Source organism: Drosophila persimilis, unplaced genomic scaffold (genome assembly GCF_003286085.1).
Source record: "Drosophila persimilis strain 14011-0111.01,24,50 unplaced genomic scaffold, DperRS2 tig00000002-arrow-pilon, whole genome shotgun sequence".
NCBI classification, from domain to species: Eukaryota; Metazoa; Arthropoda; class Insecta; order Diptera; family Drosophilidae; genus Drosophila; species Drosophila persimilis.
This window is the reverse complement of record NW_020825289.1, coordinates 5,196,611-5,216,575: the sequence shown is the minus strand read 5'-3', so window position 1 is coordinate 5,216,575 and position 19,965 is coordinate 5,196,611. Positions and strand designations below refer to the sequence as shown.

Genomic DNA, 19,965 nt, shown 5'->3' with positions numbered 1-19,965 from the left:
TGATGAGAGTTCAAGAAGTTAGTGCAATGTATTTGAATCTCTGTGTGTGTTGCGTTACGTGTACATAAATAAGCAAACGAAATCAAATGAACATTTTTGAATGTCTTTCCCGTTGGTTGATCACTTAATTCGTAGCTAATAACAATAACAATAATATATTATTAACCATGAGTATACATATTTACGAATAAATCAGAACTACAGCTGATATCAATGGAAATAAAATACTTCGTGATTCATGTCCTCTCCTTTCATTGGGTGGTCAGAACCAAGGCTTCAGCTGGATCCACGCTCAGCATTTGAGCGCTGAAGGTAGTTCTATGAAGGGGATATTTATTAACTCCACATTCCTTCTGGAATATAATCAAACTTACCCTTCGGACTTGGTGGAGGCCAGACTGCGGACGAGCAGCTGCAAGTTCCCAGACAGATTCTTGTCGAACTCCCGCAAGTCAATAGTTTTGGTCTCGGAGCCAAAGTTGATTACACCCACAATAGTGGGAGAGTTGGCGAGCGATCTAAGTAAATAAAACATCAGGTTTTTTACTCCACTTGAGAACGATTTCACTCACCGTCGAACCACAAATATGTCCTCGGTTAGAGCCAGATACTTGGTGGATCCGTTCTGCAGGGTCTTTGATGATTTGCGTAGAGCCACCAGCATCTTGTAGATCTTCAGATGGGAATGTTCTGCCGCCAGTTCTGTCTCCACATTGACCGTCTCGTAGTCGCCCGCCAAGGGCAGCCAGGTGGTGGGTCCATCGGTGAAGCCCGCATTGCTGCCACCCGTCCACTGGAATGGCGTTCGCTCGGGATCCCGAGTGTACATCTCGTAGATATCCGGATTGGAGTTGCAGCCCCAAGGATCCACAGTGTCCTCCCAGCTGATCTCGCCATCGGTCATGCCGATCTCCTCGCCCTGGTATGTCACACTTGCCCCTGGCAGGATCATCACTAGCATGTTCATGCCATCAATGTGGTCCACTCCATATCGACTGGCTGCTCGTCGCTTGTCGTGGTTTCCCAGCTACATGAAATGGAATGGGGATCGTGAATTACTACACCTACTATCTAGAGAGACCCTCAACATACCACCCAATTGGGCGTTCGCCCAGCGGGCATATTCTTCAGCCACAAGTCGATTGCCTCCTGAACTGTCTGGGCACTTAGACCCTTCTGATCCATCACCGTTATCAGGTTGAAGTTGAAGGGCAGGTGGGCACCCTCCGTCGTCCGATTGCCATAGAACTGCATGGTGAACCAGGCAGCAGAGTAGGTCTCTATAAGAAGGACACTCGAGTCGCCCCCATATATCCTTTTGTGGTCGTCCAGCACCGTGCGCCATTGGTAAACCATGTCTATGGACTCTGGCCTGTCTTCAATGTACGTCGTGGTCAGATAGTCCCGATCATCTGGATCATCAGTGGCTCCTGTCACAGTCTCATCGGGGTACTGACCATCTGCATCGGGCAGGACCTCGAATAGAGGCGGAAGTGCATCGCAGCGGAAGCCAGCCACGCCCTCGTTCAGCCAGTAGCGAAGCACCCGCTTCATCTGCTCCACCACCAGAGGATTACGGTAGTTGAGATCGGGCTGCTGCACTGCAAACTGGTGCAGATAGTACTGCTGTCGCTCCTCGTTCCACTCCCAGGCTGTGCCACGGAAATACTGCAGCCAGTTGGTCGGTGGCTCCCTCTTTCCCGTCTCAGCATTCACCTTTCCGTCGTGCCACACGTAGTAGTCCTCGTAGCCCTTCTCCCTTTTCACCGACTTTTTAAACCACTCGTTCTCGTCACTTGAGTGATTTGGAACAAAGTCCAGTATGATCTTCAGATCCAATTCTTTGGCTTTCTTGATCAACGCTCGGAAGTCGTCCAGAGTTCCGTACTCTGGCTGGATGTCGAAGAAGTCGGAAATGTCGTATCCAAAGTCCACCATGGGCGAGGCAAAGATGGGTGACAGCCAGGCGGCAGTCACGCCCAGATCCTTGAGGTATTCCAGCTTGCTCGTGATGCCATTCAAGTCCCCAATGCCATCACCGTCCGAGTCCTTGAAAGATCGTGGATAGATCTGATAGAATTGCGCTGTCTCCCACCAGTCTTTGGTCTCCGCTGCTCCAGAGCTCTGCACTTGACAGCCCTGACCTTGGCCAATGGCAAACAACAGCAGAGTCAAGAGCCCCAGCCGCAGCCGGATCACAGTTTGGTTCCCAGTCACAGACATTATATACGACGCTCCGGCTCTTCTTTGGGCTTTTATACTCGTAGACCCTCCAGCTAACACATACTCGAAGGTTAGATAAGCTCTGAAAAGGAAAATACCAAAGTAGTGTGGCTGAAGAGCTTTGAAGAACGGTGTCTTGTGTGGTGGGGTATCCCGCCTTTATCTTCAGGGCAGTAGCTCAGTAGCGCAGGGAAAAATAAGTGCTAATCTTTGTCAAAATTTCGTCCATAGTTATTTCATACATTGTGTAAGTGCATACAGCATTCGCTTTTTCTGGGGAATCAGCAAATATTGGACTCTTGAGTGTTTTGCCAGTTATACAATGGAGGCCAAGTACTTGATGTACGCTTATCATTTGAACTCATACAATCAGCCTGCTATGGCCTGATCGCATTCATATAAAAGAGACAGCTTTGGGTTTCCCAACAAGTTAATAAAATGCACAGAGCACGACTAAATCTTCTCAGTACACTCCTCTGCCTGGCAGTCCTGGCGAATCCATGCTTGTCAGCGGCGGTGAAGAGCAAGGATTGGTGGGAAACGGCGCAGTTCTATCAGATCTATCCAAGATCATTTATGGACTCAGACGGTGATGGCATCGGAGACCTGAATGGCATCACGAGCAAACTGGAATACCTCAAAGATCTGGGCGTGACTGCCGCCTGGCTGTCACCCATTTTCACCTCACCGATGGTGGACTTTGGCTACGACATTTCCGACTTCTTCGACATCCAGCCAGAGTACGGAACTCTGGACGACTTCCGAGCGTTGATCAAGAAAGCCAAAGAATTGGATTTGAAGATCATACTGGACTTTGTCCCAAACCACTCCAGTGACGAGAACGAGTGGTTCAAAAAGTCGGTGAAAAGGGAGAAGGGCTACGAGGACTACTACGTGTGGCACGACGGAAAGGTGAATGCTGAGACGGGAAAGAGGGAACCGCCCTCCAACTGGCTACAGGCCTTCCGTGGCAGTGCCTGGGAGTGGAACGATGTGCGGCAGCAGTACTACTTGCACCAGTTTGCGGTGCAACAAGCGGATCTCAACTACCGTAATCCTCTGGTGGTGGAACAGATGAAGAGGGTTTTGAGGTACTGGTTGGACCTTGGGGTGGCTGGCTTTCGCTGTGATGCGGTTCCAGTGCTCTTTGAGATTGAAACAGATGAGAACGGACAGTATGCGGACGAGGAGGTCAGTGGGTTGACAGACGACGTCGACGCTCGCAATTACTTGAAGAGCGACCTCATCGAGAACCGAGCGGAGACCATCGACATGGCCTACCAGTGGCGAGTGGTGATGGACGACTACCAGCGCATTCATGGCGGCGACACGAGGGTCCTGCTGATTGAAACTTACGCACCTCCCGCCTACACCATGCAGTTCTACGGTAATCGCTCCGTGGAAGGCGCCCACCTGCCCTTCAACTTCAACCTGATTACGGGGCCCGCCAGCGACGGCGTCTCCGCGAGCTCCATCAAGACAGCCGTGGACAGCTGGCTTAATAACCTGCCCCCGGGTCGCACGGCCAATTGGGTGATCGGCAATCACGATCAGCGGCGGGCAGCCAGTCGCTATGGAGCGGCCAATGCGGACGCCATGAACATGCTGGTGATGATCCTGCCGGGGGCCAGCGTGACCTACCAGGGCGAGGAGCTGGCAATGACTGATGGCGAGATCAGCTGGGAGGACACACAAGATCCGGCTGCATGCAACTCCAATGCCGATATCTACGAGCAGTTCACCCGCGATCCCTCCCGCACTCCCTTCCATTGGACGAGCGGCACAAATGCGGGCTTTTCAACGGCCCAGAAGACCTGGCTTCCTCTGGCCCCGGACTACGCCACTGTAAATGTGGAGACGGAGTCCTCGGCCGAGCGTTCCCATCTGAAGATCTACAAGGCGCTGGTGGAGCTCAGGAAAACATCAACGACACTGCAGAAAGGATCAACGAAGTATGGGGTGCTCAAAGAGAATGTGTTCGTAGTGAAACGGTGAGGGAGTGATCCAAGGGGAGTCCTACCAGTTTAATGTAACGTTTTTCCTCTTCCAAGCTACCTCTCTGGCTCCGAGTCCATCGTTTATGTGGCCAATTTGGCCAGCAAGGGAATCACAGTGGATCTCTACGAGTTCGACAAGACCTTGCCAACGCATCTCAATCTGCTCATACGCAGCCTGCAGTCCTCCAAAAAGGAGAAGTAAGAAAGTCTTGCCTACAGTAGTTTCTAAAACACGCTGAGTCTCTCTCTCTCTCTCTCTCTCTCTTTTGTCAATCCCTTCAGCGCATTGTTCGAGGTGTATGAGCTGAGTCTGGCTGCCGGTGAGGCCTTAGTGTTGAGCACCATATGAATCAATTGAAGCAGCTGAGCCTTTTCCGGGTTCGATTGAGCCCCTTTACTGATGCGATTTCCCATCGCACTCACTTCAGAAATACTTTTATCTTTGACTCAAAGCAAATATGCCGCGGCTTGCATAAATAAATGAATAAGTACAGAAAAAACAAACAAACCACTCCACCACACACACACACACACACACACACACACACACACACACACACAAACTGCTACGGGTACATCCGCATCCCTTGCTGCCGCCGGATGGGGCTGAAGTGCCCCGAGTACTCTGTTAATTCCCGCTCGGGAATGCCGGGGTTCGCCATTTAAAGTGTTTACACACAAATTAAAGTCAAGCACAAGTCTCCCTCCATCCATCCATTCTCTGTATTCGGTGAGTATTTTGTATTTTATACTTTGTGTGTTTAAAAAGAACCCATGAGTCAGTCGGGTTATGCCAGTATGTGTGGCACAATGTACAAGAGTAAATACAGACGCCAACCAGAGACTAGGCCCATAAAACAACACTGTCTGGTCTGGGCAGGGGTGCTGGTTCTGGTTCTGGTCCTTCTTCTGGTTGTGGTCCTGGTCCCCGGCTTGGGGGTGCTCTTTGAAGTCGAAACCGTCGAGAGTGGCTCGATGAGTTTCCTAAGTGGGGTCGGCGGCACATGCTTTAAGGGCGATCGATTACGAATCTCTCCGATAAGTCCTATAGCAACCCATTTGCAAGTCAACCGAAAGAAAAACTTCAATTGCGTTATAAATAATTAAATTGCGTTTACACATGGTAATTGGTAGACTCGCTTTGGAAGAGTCTTCACGTTAAGTATACGACACAGTTGCTGGTATCAAAGATTTTTCGAATATTCCAAATTGTTTTGCCCAAGCCTGACTTGGGTGGGAGAAGAGACTGTCAGTGCCTGAACTTCTTGGGTTCCCAGTCCATCTACAAGGCGAGTATATACCTGATTTGAGTGGATTTCACGTGCGATTAGTTTTGATAACAATTACGAGATTGAATTTCGTGGAAAAGGTAATAATATAAAATGGTTTAAGGTGTTGCCTGACACCTTTTACGCATTTTGTACCTTAAAGAGTGGGAAAAGGGATACTGTAGCACCGAACCACAGATTCCTTTCCAATTTCGAGTCAAAAACTAAACATCATGGAGTTTAGGCACCCGATTTAGTTTTTTATGCCAAAAAATCCAGGTTTTAAGGTCCGATTTATGTGATTTCGATTTAATGGTATTATGGGATTCGGCCAAAAAATTAGCAGTCTGTATCAGGCCGGGCGCAAAAATGAATAAAAAAGAATCGTGTAAATGGCTGCGTGACCCGTCAGCCCATTAAAAAGGTCACAGACACAAAGCAGCGGCAGGAGATGTGAATGCACTGAGCCACTTCACCCTTAAGCACGTGACCAGAAACCTTAAAAGATATTAAATTGTGAAAATGGAAACCGCATGACAGACGGATTCGGTGGCAGAGAGGAGTCCCACCTGATGGCAGTCTTCAGCCTTTTTGTGCATTTCATTTTCGTACAGATAATGAAGGTAATTTCCCAAAGAGAGAGCTTGAGAAGCTTAAAAACGCACAGAAATCATTACATTTAAGATGATTTCCGCAGATTTACAGTTCCGATGGCATAGGACCGGCAAAAACTTTGTGACTCTTCCTATTGAAAAACTTTTTAAAAAGCATTAAGTTCGTTGTAATCGGGGCACCCGGAAAAGCGCCCAGAGCTGTCCTCTTGTACATTTAGTTAACGTATTCGCAGCTCCTACAACGTTTGCATATTAATAATGTTTGCCAGAAAGGCCTCATATTTGAGTTTCGCCAGGATGTCCAGGGGTGAGCCGCTGATGGGATTGTCTGGCTGAGGTTTCTGGATCGGCACGTGCCAGCGGGCCAGGTACGAACAGGAGCTGGAGCTGGAAGCTCATTTACTCGCTGGCGGCCCTCGTTAATTGCACCACAAACAGGGCTCATAACTGTTGGCCAAAGGGTTGACTTATGCTCGCCCAGATTCGGAGGCATTCGGAATGCCTCTCACGTTGCGTTTCTGCTGGGTTAACAGTGAATCCCACAGAGGACACGCTGATGACAGACCAATTGTCGCGAACGGCCCGTGCGATGAGGCTGGGAAAGCGTTAACAATGATTTTGCAGTTCTGTTTGATACGAACTATTTTTAAGAGCATCCTTAAGTTGGTAAGTTCTTTGTTCCTTCAATGTTGCAGCTTTCGCGCCAACGAAGTTGAAAATTCATTGTAATTTTACTTAATTTTGTATGAGTAAATTAAAAAGCCAAGCAGTCAAAAGTTACTCTCCCAGTAGCTTGTTACTCTCACCAACGTTGAGTACCCACAGAATCACACCCCCCACGCACACACACAAGCTGCTTGCCTCATTTCCGCGACACCTTCTGTGGTCTATCGGGTCTTTTTTTGACAGGGAGGCAACGCTTCGGATGCGTGATTTGTGTGTCTTATCAATCACGTCTAATGGAATTTCTTTCTCTCCACGCCCACGGGCTCGTCCTTGAGTGAGGACGAAGTTCCCTCATAATTTGTAATAAGTTGGCCAAGAATACGACCTTAAATTGAAAAGTTGTCCAATGTCGTTCGCCCAAATACGAATACGAGAAAATGTGCGCGTGTGTCTGTATTTTTTGCTTTTTGAACTTATGATTAGATATGGAATACTCTACACCGACTCCAAAATAAGGGCCGCGTATGGTTCCAGAGAGAGGCTGCTGAGAGTAACGCTGTCGCTGTAGAGACAAAGTCAGTATATTAGTAGAAACATTAGATGATAATGGCTGAGAGCTTACCCCGCAGATGCCTGGGCCTGGGGATTGGACACCTTGATCTTGTAGTTGCCGGAGGCATACAGTACACCGGCCACATCCACACCCGTGACCTTGGTGTCCAGCACATTGGCCACTAGCACCATGGCGGGTTGTCCAGTCAGCGATCGCTTGATGGCCAGCACATTGTCACCCACATTGGCATACCTTGTGGAACCAAGCTGCAGGGTCTTCAGCTGACGCAACTGCACCAATTGCTTGTACAGGCTCAGGTGGCTGGTAGTGGAGGCGTTCTCCGTCTTGGCGTTGATGGTCAAGTAGTTGGGGTTTATCGGCAGCCAGGTGTTACTGTTAGTGGAGAAACCGGCGTTTGCCTCATCGCTCCACTGGAAGGGCGTTCTGCCCGGGTCGCGTGTGAATTCCTCGTAGATATCCGCGTTGGAGTTGCAGGCCGACGGATCGCGCGTGTCCTCCCAGCTGATGTCGAGATCTGTCATGCCCAGCTCCTCGCCCTGGTAGGTGATACTCACGCCAGGAAGGAACATCTGCAGCATGTTCATTAGGTCAATCCGATCCTCGCCATATCGACTCCCCACGCGACGCTGATCGTGGTTTCCCATCTTAAAGAAAATGCAGCATTCAGAAGCTTGCGGATCTTGAAGCGTGTTCGAGCACTTACCACCCAGTTAGCCGTCTTTCCGGCGGGTATTTGTCCCAGCCAACTCTTGATAATCTTCACAAATCCGCCTGCAGTGAGTTCAGTATTGTTCTTATCCCCATTTCCGCCCACAATGAATTGGAAGTTGAATGGAATCTCTGCTCCTTTGGCTGTTCGATTGCCGTAAAACTGCATTACGTAGTCCAGCTGAGAGTAGGTCTCCACCATAATGACGCGCGTGTCTCCACCATGGACGCGCTGGTAATCGTCCAAGAGTGTCCTCCACTGAAAGACCATCTCTACCGTCTCGCGCAGATCCTGGGTGTGAATGTGCTTCAGGTAGGCCGGATTATCAGGATCATCTGTGTAGCCGCTCAGCGGCTCGTCTGGATAGCGTCCATTGGCATCGGGCAGGGACTCAAAGCACCAGGGGACGGCATCCATGCGGAAACCGGCAACGCCCCGATCCAGCCAGTAGGTCAGCACACGCTTCATTTGTGCCACCACCAGGGGATTGCGGTAGTTGAGATCGGGCTGCTGCACGGCGAACTGGTGAAGGTAGTACTGTTGCCGCTCCTCGTTCCACTCCCACGCACTGCCACGGAAAGCCTGTAGCCAGTTAGAGGGCGGCTCTCGCTGCCCAGTGGTGGAGTTGACATAGCCATCGTGCCACATGTAGTAGTCCTCGTAGCCCTTCTCCCTCTTGACTGACTTCTTGAACCAGTCGTTCTCGTCACTCGAATGATTCGGGACAAAGTCAAGGATGATCTTGATGTTCCGTTTCTTGGCCTCAGCTACAAGCTGGTCGAAATCGTCCAGTGTGCCATATTCTGGCTGGATGTCAAAGAAGTCGGAGATATCGTAGCCAAAGTCTACCATTGGTGAGGTGAAAATGGGTGACAGCCAAGTGGCCGTGACTCCGATCTCCTTAAGGTAGTCCAGCTTCGATATGATGCCCTGCAGATCGCCAACGCCATCGCCATCAGAGTCCTTATAGGATCGTGGATAGATCTGATAGAACTGGGCAACCTGCCACCAGTCCCGCGTCTCCTCCGTTGATGCCGCCGCCCTCTCTTGGTACGAATCAAGGCTGAGATCTATGGCAGCAGCGTCGCCGGCCGCGCAGTACAGCCCCAAGAGGAGAATAGTTACCAATAAGTTGTGTAGAAACGTCATGACTGACTGAGAAGCCCCAATACTGGAGTCCCCTTTTATAGCTCGTCTCTAAAGTAATCTGGCGATAAGCTTGAGTTCTCGTACGAGTGTTTTTTTTATTTTGAGTGCTTAATTAATCGACAGCTGCTGGAATCACGTGTGGAAATTTACCGGTGGGTGAGATAGAGCGCCACTTGAGCCAACCAGAGATAAATACCGAGCACCGGCAGATGACGAATCTCTCCGTTGGTGGCATAAGCAAAGTACGAAGAGGTTGATTGAAGTACAAGTGAATCCTTGGGTTGCAATTGAACAGAGGTGGAATTGATGAGATCGCTGCCGCAGAAAAGTATTTTATCAGTCCTGTAATTAATAATTTCAAAGAAATAACTTACCCCACTTTGACTTTGGATCGCTCTGTGACCAGAACAACTTGCAGCTGTGCGGGCAAATCTGAGAAGCTCTGCTGCAGGTTGACGGTCGCCACTCCATCGTAGATATTCAGCACAGTCACAAATGTGACGTCATTTTTGAGATATCTGCAAAGACCTTTCATTACTATTAAGCCAAATTGGTGAAGGAGTTTTCTCACCTTTTCACGCCCAAAACAGCGCCACTTAGGGCCTTCACGTCAGTGTCTCCCCGCTGCATGGTTTTCGCCTGCTTTCTAAGCTTCCAAAGCTGTTTGTAGACATTCAGGTGGCTCAGAGGCTGGGTCTCTTCCAGATTCACGTTGATCTGCCTGTAATCCTCTCCAATGGGGAGCCACGTCTTGCTGGCATTACTGAATCCCGCATCAGTGGCATCGCTCCATTGGAAGGGAGTACGTTCCGGATCACGTGAGAACTGCTCGTAGATGCTTGGGTTGGTGTTGCAGGCGGAGGGATCGACAGTGTCCTTCCAGGAGATCCACACGTCTGTCATCCCCAGCTCTTCGCCCTGGTAGGTCACACTGGCTCCGGGCAGAGTGGCAATCAGAATATTCAGCATGTCTATACGATCCCTGCCCAGACGGGAGCCCACTCTCGGCTTGTCATGGTTGCCCAGCTGGTAACACAAAACGGATTAAGGACTATTGGTACCGTAAAACAGGGACGTCCACTCACCACCCAATTTGCGGTACGGCCTTTAGGCATATGTTGGAGCCACTTCTTCACGGTGCTGGCATATTCCCCGGCATTGGATGAGTTCGTCAGCTCACTTATCAGCAGAAAGTTGAACGGCAGCTGAGCGCCCTCGGCCGTGGCATTGCCGTAGTACTGCATGACGATATCAATGGGTGAATAGGTCTCGGCCATTAAGATGCGCTCCTCGCCACCGTTCTTTCGCTGAAACTCATCCAGTACCGCACGCCACGAGTAGACGAGGTCAATCGTCTCGGGTTGATCGACGGTGTAGATGTGCTGCAGATAGCCGTAGTCTTCGGGATCATTGTCCCAGTCATTGCGGGGCTCATCGCGGTACTGATTCTGTGAATCGGGCGCCATCTCAAATACATGTGGCACTGCGTCGATGCGAAAGCCGGAGACGCCCTTGCCCAGCCAAAAGCGTAGTACATTCTGAAAGGGATCCAAAGTTTATAAGAAAATCTGCTAACTCACGATATCCACTCACATTCATGGCCTCCCGCACTTTGGGATTGCGATAGTTAAGATCCGGCTGCTTCTGCACAAACTGATGTAAATAGTACTCTTGTCGGCCCTCGTGCCACTGCCAGGCGGAACCACGGAACACACTGATCCAGTTGCTCGGGGGATGGCGAGTGCCGTTCACCATGCGCCCGGGATGCCACACGTAGAAGTCCTTGAATTCTGGATCTCCGGCCGCAGAGCGCTTAAACCACTCGCATTCGTCGCTCGAGTGGTTGGGCACGAAATCGAGAATTATTTTGATGTTCAGCTGCTTGGCCACCTTCATCAAATTCTCGAAATCTGCCATGGTCCCAAAGATGGAAGCTATCTCCGTAAAGTTGGCAATGTCATAGCCAAAATCGGCCATAGGCGAGGTGAAGATCGGGGACAGCCAGGTGGCCGTAATGCCCAGCTCCTTGAGGTATGACAGCCTCTCCGAGATGCCTGCGCAATGGCATTCGCATTATTAGCTGACCTCTCTTCAACACTATATTCTCACCATTCAGGTCGCCCACGCCGTCGCCGTTGCTGTCTTTAAATGACCTTGGATAGATTTGATAAAAGGCCCCGGTCTGCCACCACTTCAGTTCCGCTGCCTGCTCCTCGAGGTCCACGAAATTCGCGTGGTAATTGGGAAAGGGCTGGCCCTGCACCACAGCTAGAAGCTGCAGCAGCACTAGGGCCACAGCGACCGAGCGGTGTTTAATCATCATTGATGGACTGCCTTATAAAAGATTTGCTAATATGTATTACTAGAACAAGAACTGAACAAACAAAAGCAGCAACTGGTGGATCGCATCGAGTGCGAAACATATTTATACGAAATATAATTATGTAAAGAGAAAGAGAGCGATTGCTCGCTTAGTCGCTTGACGTGCGGTCAGCGAGAGAGCATAGTACAGTGCAATCTCCCTAGAGCATACAGTAACTAGATCACATTGACTTTGTAAATGACGAAAGCATATGTTGCTAGCCCAGTGTACACTCCTTTGAGTGTGCACTGTACTTGAATATTTTTAAACTGCGCAGCAGAGCAATAGAAGGAAAACGATGCGAAAAGAGAGATGCCGAGAGCCCATTGCACACACTGCGTGACAAAAAGCTGTTTATCGATGTCTGAGATTCTCGTCATACCGTTTTACAAATAAATTGATGTGCTATGTTGTGTTAGTTATTGCGGTAAGTAAATATACACTAGATTTGTATACTATCTGTACTGCGTATGCGTGGGGACTGTTATATTAGTATTTTAATGCAGAGCATCGACTGCGAGCTGAAGCCCAAGTCTCGGTGCGCATACAAATCACAGTTGCTGTATTCGTACGATTCCTGAACTGTACTTATTTTCCCTTTTGCTTATTCATCCTTTTTTGTCCCATCATCGCAACTTATGGTAATTACCACAAAATACATACATATGTACATACATACACTAACAAATTGAGTTTGAATATTTTAATAAATCATATAATTTGTGGAATATTATGTTTATTAAAGTAAAAATAAGTACTTAAACCGTAGTGGTGGACCGCAGCACAATGGATTCGTGTGGCATGAGGGTGACACTGCTGGCCGAGACCTGATCGCCCACCTGCTTGATGGACTTTTTAGTGACAAGGGCATACTGGAACTTGGCGGGCAGACCACCGAACACCTGGGTCAGATCCACATTCTCGATGGAGTCGAAAATATTGAACAGCGAAATGTAGACGTAGTTGCCGCTCAGGTAACTGAAATTTGGAACTTATTTATATCGATTCATGGGTTAGATGAGGTCAGGACTAACCGCTTAACGGCCAGGACGTAGTTGCTGACTGCCTTGATCTCGGCAGAGCCCTCCTCGATGGTGGGCTCCTTGCGGAGCTGCTGAAGCCGCTTGAAGATGTTTAGGTGGCTGAGAGAGACACCGCGCTCTGTCTTCACGTTACGCTCGGCATAGTCTTGGCCCACCGGCAACCACGTGGTCGATCCGGTTGTGAATCCAGCCATCTTATCGTCCGACCAGTGCATCGGGGTACGAGCGGGATCGCGTGACATGGCCATGTAGTTCTCCTCATAGCCGTTGCAGGCCTGCGGGTCCACAGTGTCCTCCCAGGACACGTAGCCATCGAGCATGCCAATCTCCTCGCCGTTATAGGTGATACTGCAGCCGGGCAGCGTCAGCAGCAGGATGTTGAACAGATCAACCCGATCGGCGCCGAAGCGGGAGCCCACGCGGTTCTTGTCATGGTTGCCAATCTGATCGGGATATTATGTGTCACCGACTGAATGTCATGCGAGTGCGGTTGGAGTCTCGCGATAGCACTTACCACCCAGTTGGCGCTCTTCCCAGCTGGCATAAGGTTAAGCCAGTTGTTAATCAGGTATTCGTAGTGATAGGCATCGGAGTCGTAGTGCAGATTGCTAATCAACTGGAAGTTGAACGGTATCTGGGCCCCATCCGCCGTGCTATTGCCATAGTAGTCCATGACGATCTCAATGGGTGACCAGGTCTCCACCATAAGGATGCTACGACAAGATACAAACATAATGGAATATCGTTACTATGAATCAACCACTTACCGCTCATCGCCCCCATTGTCAGCTTGGAACTGTTCGAGGATCTCACGCCATTCGAATCTGTAAGTAATTAACAAATATCGTGAGTTGTTCAATGTTCCTATTATTACTCCTGTAGAGACCGACTTACACCAGGTGAGGGGTCTCTGGCTGATCCACGGTGTAGATTTTGTGGGTGTAGCCATACTCATCTGGGTCATCGGTCCAATCGTTGCGGGGCTCATCCGGATAGTTGCCATTCTCGTCCGCCTCAATCTCGAAGGCATGGTAGATGGCGTCCACGCGGAAGCCGTCCACACCCTTCTCCAGCCAGAAGCGAAGGACATTGTTCATCTCCTCGCGCACCACGGGATTGCGGAAATTGAAGTCGGGTTGCTTCTTGTGGAACTGGTGAAGGTAGTATTCCTGGCGGCCCTCATGCCACTCCCAGGCCGATCCGCGGAACACACTCACCCAATTGGTGGGGGGAATGCGCTGCCCGTTGTCATCGACGAAGCCGGGATGCCAGATGTAGTAGTCCTTGTACTTCTCCTCGCCAGCAGCAGAGCGGATGAACCAGTCGCATTCATCGCTAGAGTGATTGGGAACGAAATCCAGAATGATCTTCACATTCAGCTCCTTGGCACGGGCAACCATGTTTTCAAAGTCCTCCATGTCGCCGAAGAGTGGATCTACGTCCTTGAAGTCGGATATGTCATAGCCAAAATCGGCCATGGGTGATTTGAGGAAAGGCGACAGCCAAGTGGCAGTGACGCCGATCTCCTTAAGATATTCCAGTTTCTCTGTGACGCCATTCAAGTCACCGATTCCATCGCCATCGGTGTCCTTAAAGGAGCGCGGATAGATCTGATAGAACGAGGCTGTCTTCCACCAGGGAGCGGCGGCATCGACGGCCAGAAGGCCAAGGCCGATCAGCAGGAATAGGCTCGACCAAGTGGTCATTGTTAACTGAAAATGGTACGGTTATAATACGTTTCTTATATACGGAACGATTACCCCAACGATAGCGCCCCAGCTATAAACTATTGGGCATTATGGCTTATCATTTATGACTTTCTAGTAAAAAATCCAGTATTACCAGCTGAGAGAAATATATGAGGAGACCTTTGACTGAGAGAAATGCGTATGACACAATGTTGGGTCAGGCGCTGGAACTGATTAACTGAGACGGGTACGGGTTCCGAACTGATGCAAAATTTGCCAATAGGGAATCCTATTGAAGGGAAGAAAACTTAGAGCTGAGGCCTCGCAAGGAGGTGGCTACCTATAGAAGGGCTCCACTTCAAGGACTCATGACCTACACTTACTTAGTTTCAGTTAGCTAATCTCAGCACACAGCTACCTTATCGCAACCTTGAACCCCCAAGACAGTCGTCTTTTATTTGCCCAGCCCTATTCAAAATACCCCCCAAGAAGTGAGACAATAAATTATTCATTCCAAAAAAATCGGTAAGATAAGATAAGACCAAGTCAGAAGTTATATGCAACTCTCACTTTTCGCTGCCAATCTGTTTCATGATCTCCGAACGTGAAACCTTACCGCTGCTGCCAATAAATACCAAAGTTGGTATCATATGAACCTGGTCGCTATCTGGCCAACAACGAAGCCGAATCCATTAAGTGGAAGCCAGCGTGGTTGGGACCATAAATCTGCCATATACCACTAAGCTAATCAAAAATAGTGGGCTATATGTTGGTATATGGGGGGTTTATCACGGCACAAGTTATCATTAGTACATCGATTGGGTCTGCCGAGCTGGTGTGCATAAATAGGGGCCCCGAATAATCCCATTGGTCATTGGCAATCGATCGAAATGGGTGCGCTGGTCAAAATTCTGACGCTCTCCTGCCTTCTGGCCCTCACGCTGCCCACGTTGGCTGAGGTGGGATGGTGGAAAACGGCCCAGTTCTATCAGATCTATCCCAGATCCTTTAAGGACAGCGATGATGATGGTGTGGGCGATATCAATGGTGAGTGCTGACGATCGTAATAGCTGCAGAACAAGTTCTCAACTGATTTCTTTTTAGGCATAACACAGCAGTTGGCTTATCTGAAGGAAATTGGCATTACGGCCACCTGGCTCTCGCCGATCTTCACTTCGCCCATGGCTGACTTTGGCTATGATGTGGCCAACCTCACCGATATTGATCCCATCTTCGGCACAATGGAGGACTTTGAAAGGCTCTTGGCACGCGCCAAAGAGCTCGACATCAAGATTATCTTGGACTTTGTGCCCAACCACACCAGCGATGAGTGCGACTGGTTTATTCGGTCTGCGGCTGGCGAGGAGGAGTACAAGGACTTCTATGTGTGGCACACCGGGAAGGTGGTGAACGGGATCAGACAGCCACCCACCAACTGGATTGGCGTGTTCCGTGGATCCATGTGGACGTGGCACGAGGGTCGTCAGGCCTACTACCTGCACCAATTCCATGCCAAGCAACCGGATCTCAACTATCGCAACCCCAAGGTGGTGGAGGCCATGAAGGATGTCCTGCGATTCTGGCTGCGCAAGGGTGCCTTCGGTTTCCGCATTGACGCCGTGCCCCATGTGTACGAGGTACCCGCTGATGCGGATGGCAACTGGCCCGACGAGCCCCGCAACGAGAACTCCAACGATCCCGAAGATTACGGCTACCTGCAGCACATTTACACCACCGACCAGCCGGAGACCATCGAGCTCGTGTATGCTTTCCGCGAGGTGATCGAGGAAATTGACCAGGAGCTGGGCGGGGACGATCGCATTCTGCTGACCGAGGCCTACTCCCCTCTCAACATCCTGATGCAGTACTACGGCAATGGAACCCATCTGGGCTCGCAGATCCCCTTCAATTTCAACCTGCTGGCGAACATTGGCTTCGACTCCGACGCCTACCACTACTCGGAGCTGATCCACAACTGGCTGGACAACATGCCCGAGGGCCAGGTGGCCAATTGGGTGTTTGGCAACCACGACCAGAGTCGCATTGGATCCCGCCTGGGTGCCGACCGCATCGATGCCTGCAACATGATTGTGCTAACCCTGCCCGGAGTCAGCATCACCTACCAGGGCGAGGAGATGGGCATGACAGACGTCTTTATCAGCTGGGAGGACACTGTGGATCCCCAGGCCTGCCAAACTAACGAGGAGGAGTTCGAGAGCCACACCCGTGACCCTGTGCGCACTCCCTTCCAGTGGAGCGACGAGAAGAACGCTGGCTTTAGCGATGCCCAATCCACATGGCTGCCCGTGGGCCTGGACTACAAGCTGGTCAATGTCAAGCGGGAACGCGGCATTGCCCTGAGCCACCTGAACATCTACAAGCAGCTTCGTGCCCTGCGCGATGAGCCCACCCTGAAGCAGGGAGATGTCACCGTCACCGCCATCGGTCCCAATGTTTTGGCCTTCAAGCGGTAAGTGGGGGAGACCTCTATGATTAATTCATTTACTAATAACAACTCTCTCCCTGTCTCTCTCTCTCTCTCTCTTAATGGATGAACAGCTCGCTGGCTGGCCAGAAGTCCTACATAACTGTCATCAACATCAACGATGATGTTGAGTCGATCAATCTGGACTCGGTCTTTACCTCAATCTCGTCGCAGCTACAGTACGTTGTGGTAAACGACAAGAGCGTCCGTCGGAAGAAGTAAGCAGAAACAGTCCTCTAATCCCTAAAATATATCTTAAACCATTTCCTTACTTCACAGTGATCTGACTTTCGCCAACTCCGTGCTGCTTATGCCCAAGGAAGCTGTTGTGCTGAGCACAGTTTAATAAATTTTAAAAAATTAAGAAAATTATTTAAAAATGAATTTTAGTCTTTCTGCCAGGGGGTTATCTTTATGAACACCCCACGCATATTAATATAATCAATGATTAGAGGCTCATTTAATTTATGGGGCAATTAGGCCAGATTACCATTACTCACGACCGATTGCTAAATTAAAGTTCTTTGGCGCAATGTATGTAGTCACAAGATCGGAATATTGGCATCAACAGATTCGAGGTTATCGATCACGTTTATTCCGAATTGGTTGCATAAGTTTATAGTACTTAAGCCATATCTTCGGATCTCAATTGGTTTAGTTTACAATTCCCTTGGGTAATGTGCCCTCAACGTACATGTTGATGTGTTGATCGATTTCTAGAGCCATGTGGACACCGGCTGATTGATTCCGCACTGTTTATCTTTATGAGGGGACCCCAAGCACACCTGATTAGGAACAAATAAATACGAAACGTTCCATTCCAGTAGATTATAATTTATTGCTGGTGGTTCAGGATCAGGCGAGCCAGCGTAGTACGACAGCTTCGTAAGGCATAAGCAAAATGCGTTCTCTGAGATCAACGGTTTGCCTATGGGATAACCGAATTAGAACGGAGGAGGATAATAAATACGATGAGAAGATCTTACCCTTGATGGTGCGAGGAGTAGGCAGTGGTGAGGACATACTCAAAGACCTTATCAGCCAGGCCATCGATTATTTCCATGCCGTTGCCCATGTTGACCAGGATGCGATATTCCTCACTGTACTTGTTTGTTCTGCAGAGGGAATTAATATGAGTATCATATAATTATAATTATAATTGGTTTCCCCTACCGTATGATCTGCAAGACTTGATTTGTGATTGCCTCATAGGAGAAACCGCCTTCCTGCTTGAAAGATTGGAATGCGGAGCTGCTCTTCAGCGCCTGCATACCCTTGAAGATGTTCAGAGAAGATCGAGCCACTCCCCGTTCGGTCTGCACATTGAAGCGCTCATAGTCCGGATTGAGGGGCAGCCAGGTGTTCTCGCCCTGGGAGAAGTCGGCATTTCGGCCCGCTGTCCACTGCATGGGTGTGCGCTCCCCATCTCGATCTTCGCACGAGTCTCCGGTGCACTCCACATCCACATTGGACATGCCGATCTCCTCGCCGTAGTAGGTGATCGATGCACCGGGAAGAGCACTCACGATCACGTTCAGCAGATCAACTTTGTGGGCACCCATGCGGTCGGCCACCCGATTGGTGTCGTGGTTGCCCACCACCCAATTGGCTGTCTGATGTTCCGTCCACATGGTATTCATCCAGTAGTCGATGGAGCTCACCACATCCCGCGCTGTGGAGTAGCCGCTGAGGTACATCAGTTGGAAGTTCATGGGGAGCTGGGTGCCCAAGTGGGTGCCATTTCCGAAATACGCACTGAGCGTTTCTACAGAGGAGAAGGCTTCGGCCAGCAGAACTCGGGAATCACCTCCATTCTCCGTTCGGTACTGGTCAAGGAAGGCACGCCACTCGTACATCAACTCAACAGTAGCGGGCTGATCCTTGGTGTAGATATGGTCATGGTAGTCGTACGCCTCCGGATTACTGCTCCAGCCACTGACAGGCTCGTCAGAATAGGAGCCATCCGCATTACGGTACTCATAGATGTGTGGAACTGCATCAATGCGGAATCCATCGACGCCCCGATCCAGCCAGAACTTAAGGACATCCAGCATGTGCTCCCGCACCATAGGATTGGTGAAATTGAGGTCCGGCTGCTTCACCTGGAATTGGTGCAGGAAGTACTGCTGTCGTGTCTCGTGCCAGGTCCACTGAGGACCGCCAAAAACGCTGATCCAATTGCTGGGCGGCTCCCGTTCACCAGTTTCCGCATTCACCTTGCCGTCGTGCCACACGTAGAAGTCATCGTAGCCATCAACACGGTTCACCGACTTGTCGAACCATTCATTCTCATCGCTGGAATGATTGGGCACAAAGTCCAGTATGATTTTCACCCCCAGCGACTTGGCTTCCACAATTAGCGCATCGAAGTCATCGAGTGTTCCAAAGATGGGATCAATGTCGAAGAAGTTCGAGATATCGTACCCAAAATCCGACATGGGTGATGTGAAAACGGGCGACAGCCATGTGGCCGTTATGCCGATCTCCTTTAGGTAGCTCAACCGCGATGTGATGCCCTTCAGGTCGCCGATGCCGTCGCCATCGCTGTCCTGGAAGGATCGCGGATAGATCTGGTACAGGGATGCGTTCTCCCACCAATCGATGTCCGCGCACCCGGCAATGGCCACCAACACTGCGACCAGACAGAGATGTACCCACTTTGGCATTTCGCAGGCGTTTGAGTGGGACAAATCAATCGATTTCCTAAATTAATTGCCGGGCATGTCGCACTTGCAGCTGATAAGACCAGAAATTGCTCAGAGCAATAGCTAATCTGACAACTTTTTTATCGCATGCATATACATACATGTGTTCGATTAAACAGCGTGGGTTGGGTTTTTCTTCGTGGGCTCCATTTCCTATTCGTAAGGCACCGCGGCAGGTCGTAAAATGAACATAAAAATGCTTAAGAAGACGAAGGCTTCCAGGGGGAGAGACCTTCCGAAGGTTGATTAAGAAGTTGCAGGCTTTCCTATGGATAAAATCACATTTTACAATAACTTTTCCAACTACTTATCAGAAACTTCAAGCAAGTGTTTCCACGTACATATATATATACGTATGTACATATGTACATATCTATGTACATTTTTATACCAATCAAAATCGTATGAGCTCTTATCGAAAGGAATCGTCTGTTTTTCATACTCACCTCCCATATAAATTATTGGACTTCGGCTACAAACTA

The 19,965-nt window shown here is 49.7% G+C and overlaps 7 protein-coding genes across 7 annotated transcripts; 2 read left to right on the top strand and 5 right to left on the bottom strand.

Annotated features, from left to right (window-relative positions):
* Positions 1 to 9: 9 nt before the first annotated feature.
* On the bottom strand, positions 10 to 2,238 carry LOC6589988 (maltase A1). The gene is made up of 4 exons (XM_002015704.2): positions 1,093 to 2,238; positions 573 to 1,027; positions 375 to 518; positions 10 to 318 (listed from the first exon to the last, which is right to left on the bottom strand). Exons 1-4 carry the CDS (start codon positions 2,221 to 2,223, stop codon positions 252 to 254), a joined length of 1,797 nt encoding a protein of 598 aa, XP_002015740.1. The 5' UTR covers positions 2,224 to 2,238; the 3' UTR covers positions 10 to 251.
* Positions 2,239 to 2,646: 408 nt separating this feature from the next.
* LOC6589987 (maltase A1) lies at positions 2,647 to 4,736 on the top strand. Its single transcript, XM_002015703.2, has 3 exons — positions 2,647 to 4,214; positions 4,275 to 4,418; positions 4,503 to 4,736. Exons 1-3 carry the CDS (start codon positions 2,662 to 2,664, stop codon positions 4,567 to 4,569), a joined length of 1,764 nt encoding a protein of 587 aa, XP_002015739.1. The 5' UTR covers positions 2,647 to 2,661; the 3' UTR covers positions 4,570 to 4,736.
* Positions 4,737 to 7,202: 2,466 nt separating this feature from the next.
* Positions 7,203 to 9,215, bottom strand: LOC6589986 (maltase A3). Its single transcript, XM_002015702.2, has 3 exons — positions 8,046 to 9,215; positions 7,391 to 7,986; positions 7,203 to 7,330 (listed from the first exon to the last, which is right to left on the bottom strand). The coding sequence occupies exons 1-3, from the start codon at positions 9,198 to 9,200 to the stop codon at positions 7,264 to 7,266; spliced, it is 1,818 nt and encodes a 605-aa protein (XP_002015738.1). The 5' UTR covers positions 9,201 to 9,215; the 3' UTR covers positions 7,203 to 7,263.
* A 55-nt stretch (positions 9,216 to 9,270) lies between these two features.
* LOC6589985 (maltase A3) lies at positions 9,271 to 11,541 on the bottom strand. The gene is made up of 6 exons (XM_002015701.2): positions 11,310 to 11,541; positions 10,794 to 11,254; positions 10,286 to 10,738; positions 9,772 to 10,226; positions 9,575 to 9,718; positions 9,271 to 9,515 (listed from the first exon to the last, which is right to left on the bottom strand). The coding sequence occupies exons 1-6, from the start codon at positions 11,521 to 11,523 to the stop codon at positions 9,347 to 9,349; spliced, it is 1,896 nt and encodes a 631-aa protein (XP_002015737.2). The 5' UTR covers positions 11,524 to 11,541; the 3' UTR covers positions 9,271 to 9,346.
* Positions 11,542 to 12,255: 714 nt separating this feature from the next.
* Positions 12,256 to 14,322, bottom strand: LOC6589984 (maltase A3). The gene is made up of 5 exons (XM_002015700.2): positions 13,500 to 14,322; positions 13,373 to 13,429; positions 13,120 to 13,318; positions 12,597 to 13,048; positions 12,256 to 12,540 (listed from the first exon to the last, which is right to left on the bottom strand). Exons 1-5 carry the CDS (start codon positions 14,309 to 14,311, stop codon positions 12,321 to 12,323), a joined length of 1,740 nt encoding a protein of 579 aa, XP_002015736.1. The 5' UTR covers positions 14,312 to 14,322; the 3' UTR covers positions 12,256 to 12,320.
* An 846-nt stretch (positions 14,323 to 15,168) lies between these two features.
* LOC6589983 (maltase A3) lies at positions 15,169 to 17,162 on the top strand. Its single transcript, XM_002015699.2, has 4 exons — positions 15,169 to 15,340; positions 15,398 to 16,763; positions 16,853 to 16,996; positions 17,058 to 17,162. The coding sequence occupies exons 1-4, from the start codon at positions 15,184 to 15,186 to the stop codon at positions 17,122 to 17,124; spliced, it is 1,734 nt and encodes a 577-aa protein (XP_002015735.1). The 5' UTR covers positions 15,169 to 15,183; the 3' UTR covers positions 17,125 to 17,162.
* A 172-nt stretch (positions 17,163 to 17,334) lies between these two features.
* On the bottom strand, positions 17,335 to 19,444 carry LOC6590438 (maltase A2). The gene is made up of 3 exons (XM_002015698.2): positions 17,952 to 19,444; positions 17,765 to 17,893; positions 17,335 to 17,706 (listed from the first exon to the last, which is right to left on the bottom strand). Exons 1-3 carry the CDS (start codon positions 19,442 to 19,444, stop codon positions 17,634 to 17,636), a joined length of 1,695 nt encoding a protein of 564 aa, XP_002015734.1. The 3' UTR covers positions 17,335 to 17,633.
* Between the last annotated feature and the right edge of the window lie 521 nt (positions 19,445 to 19,965).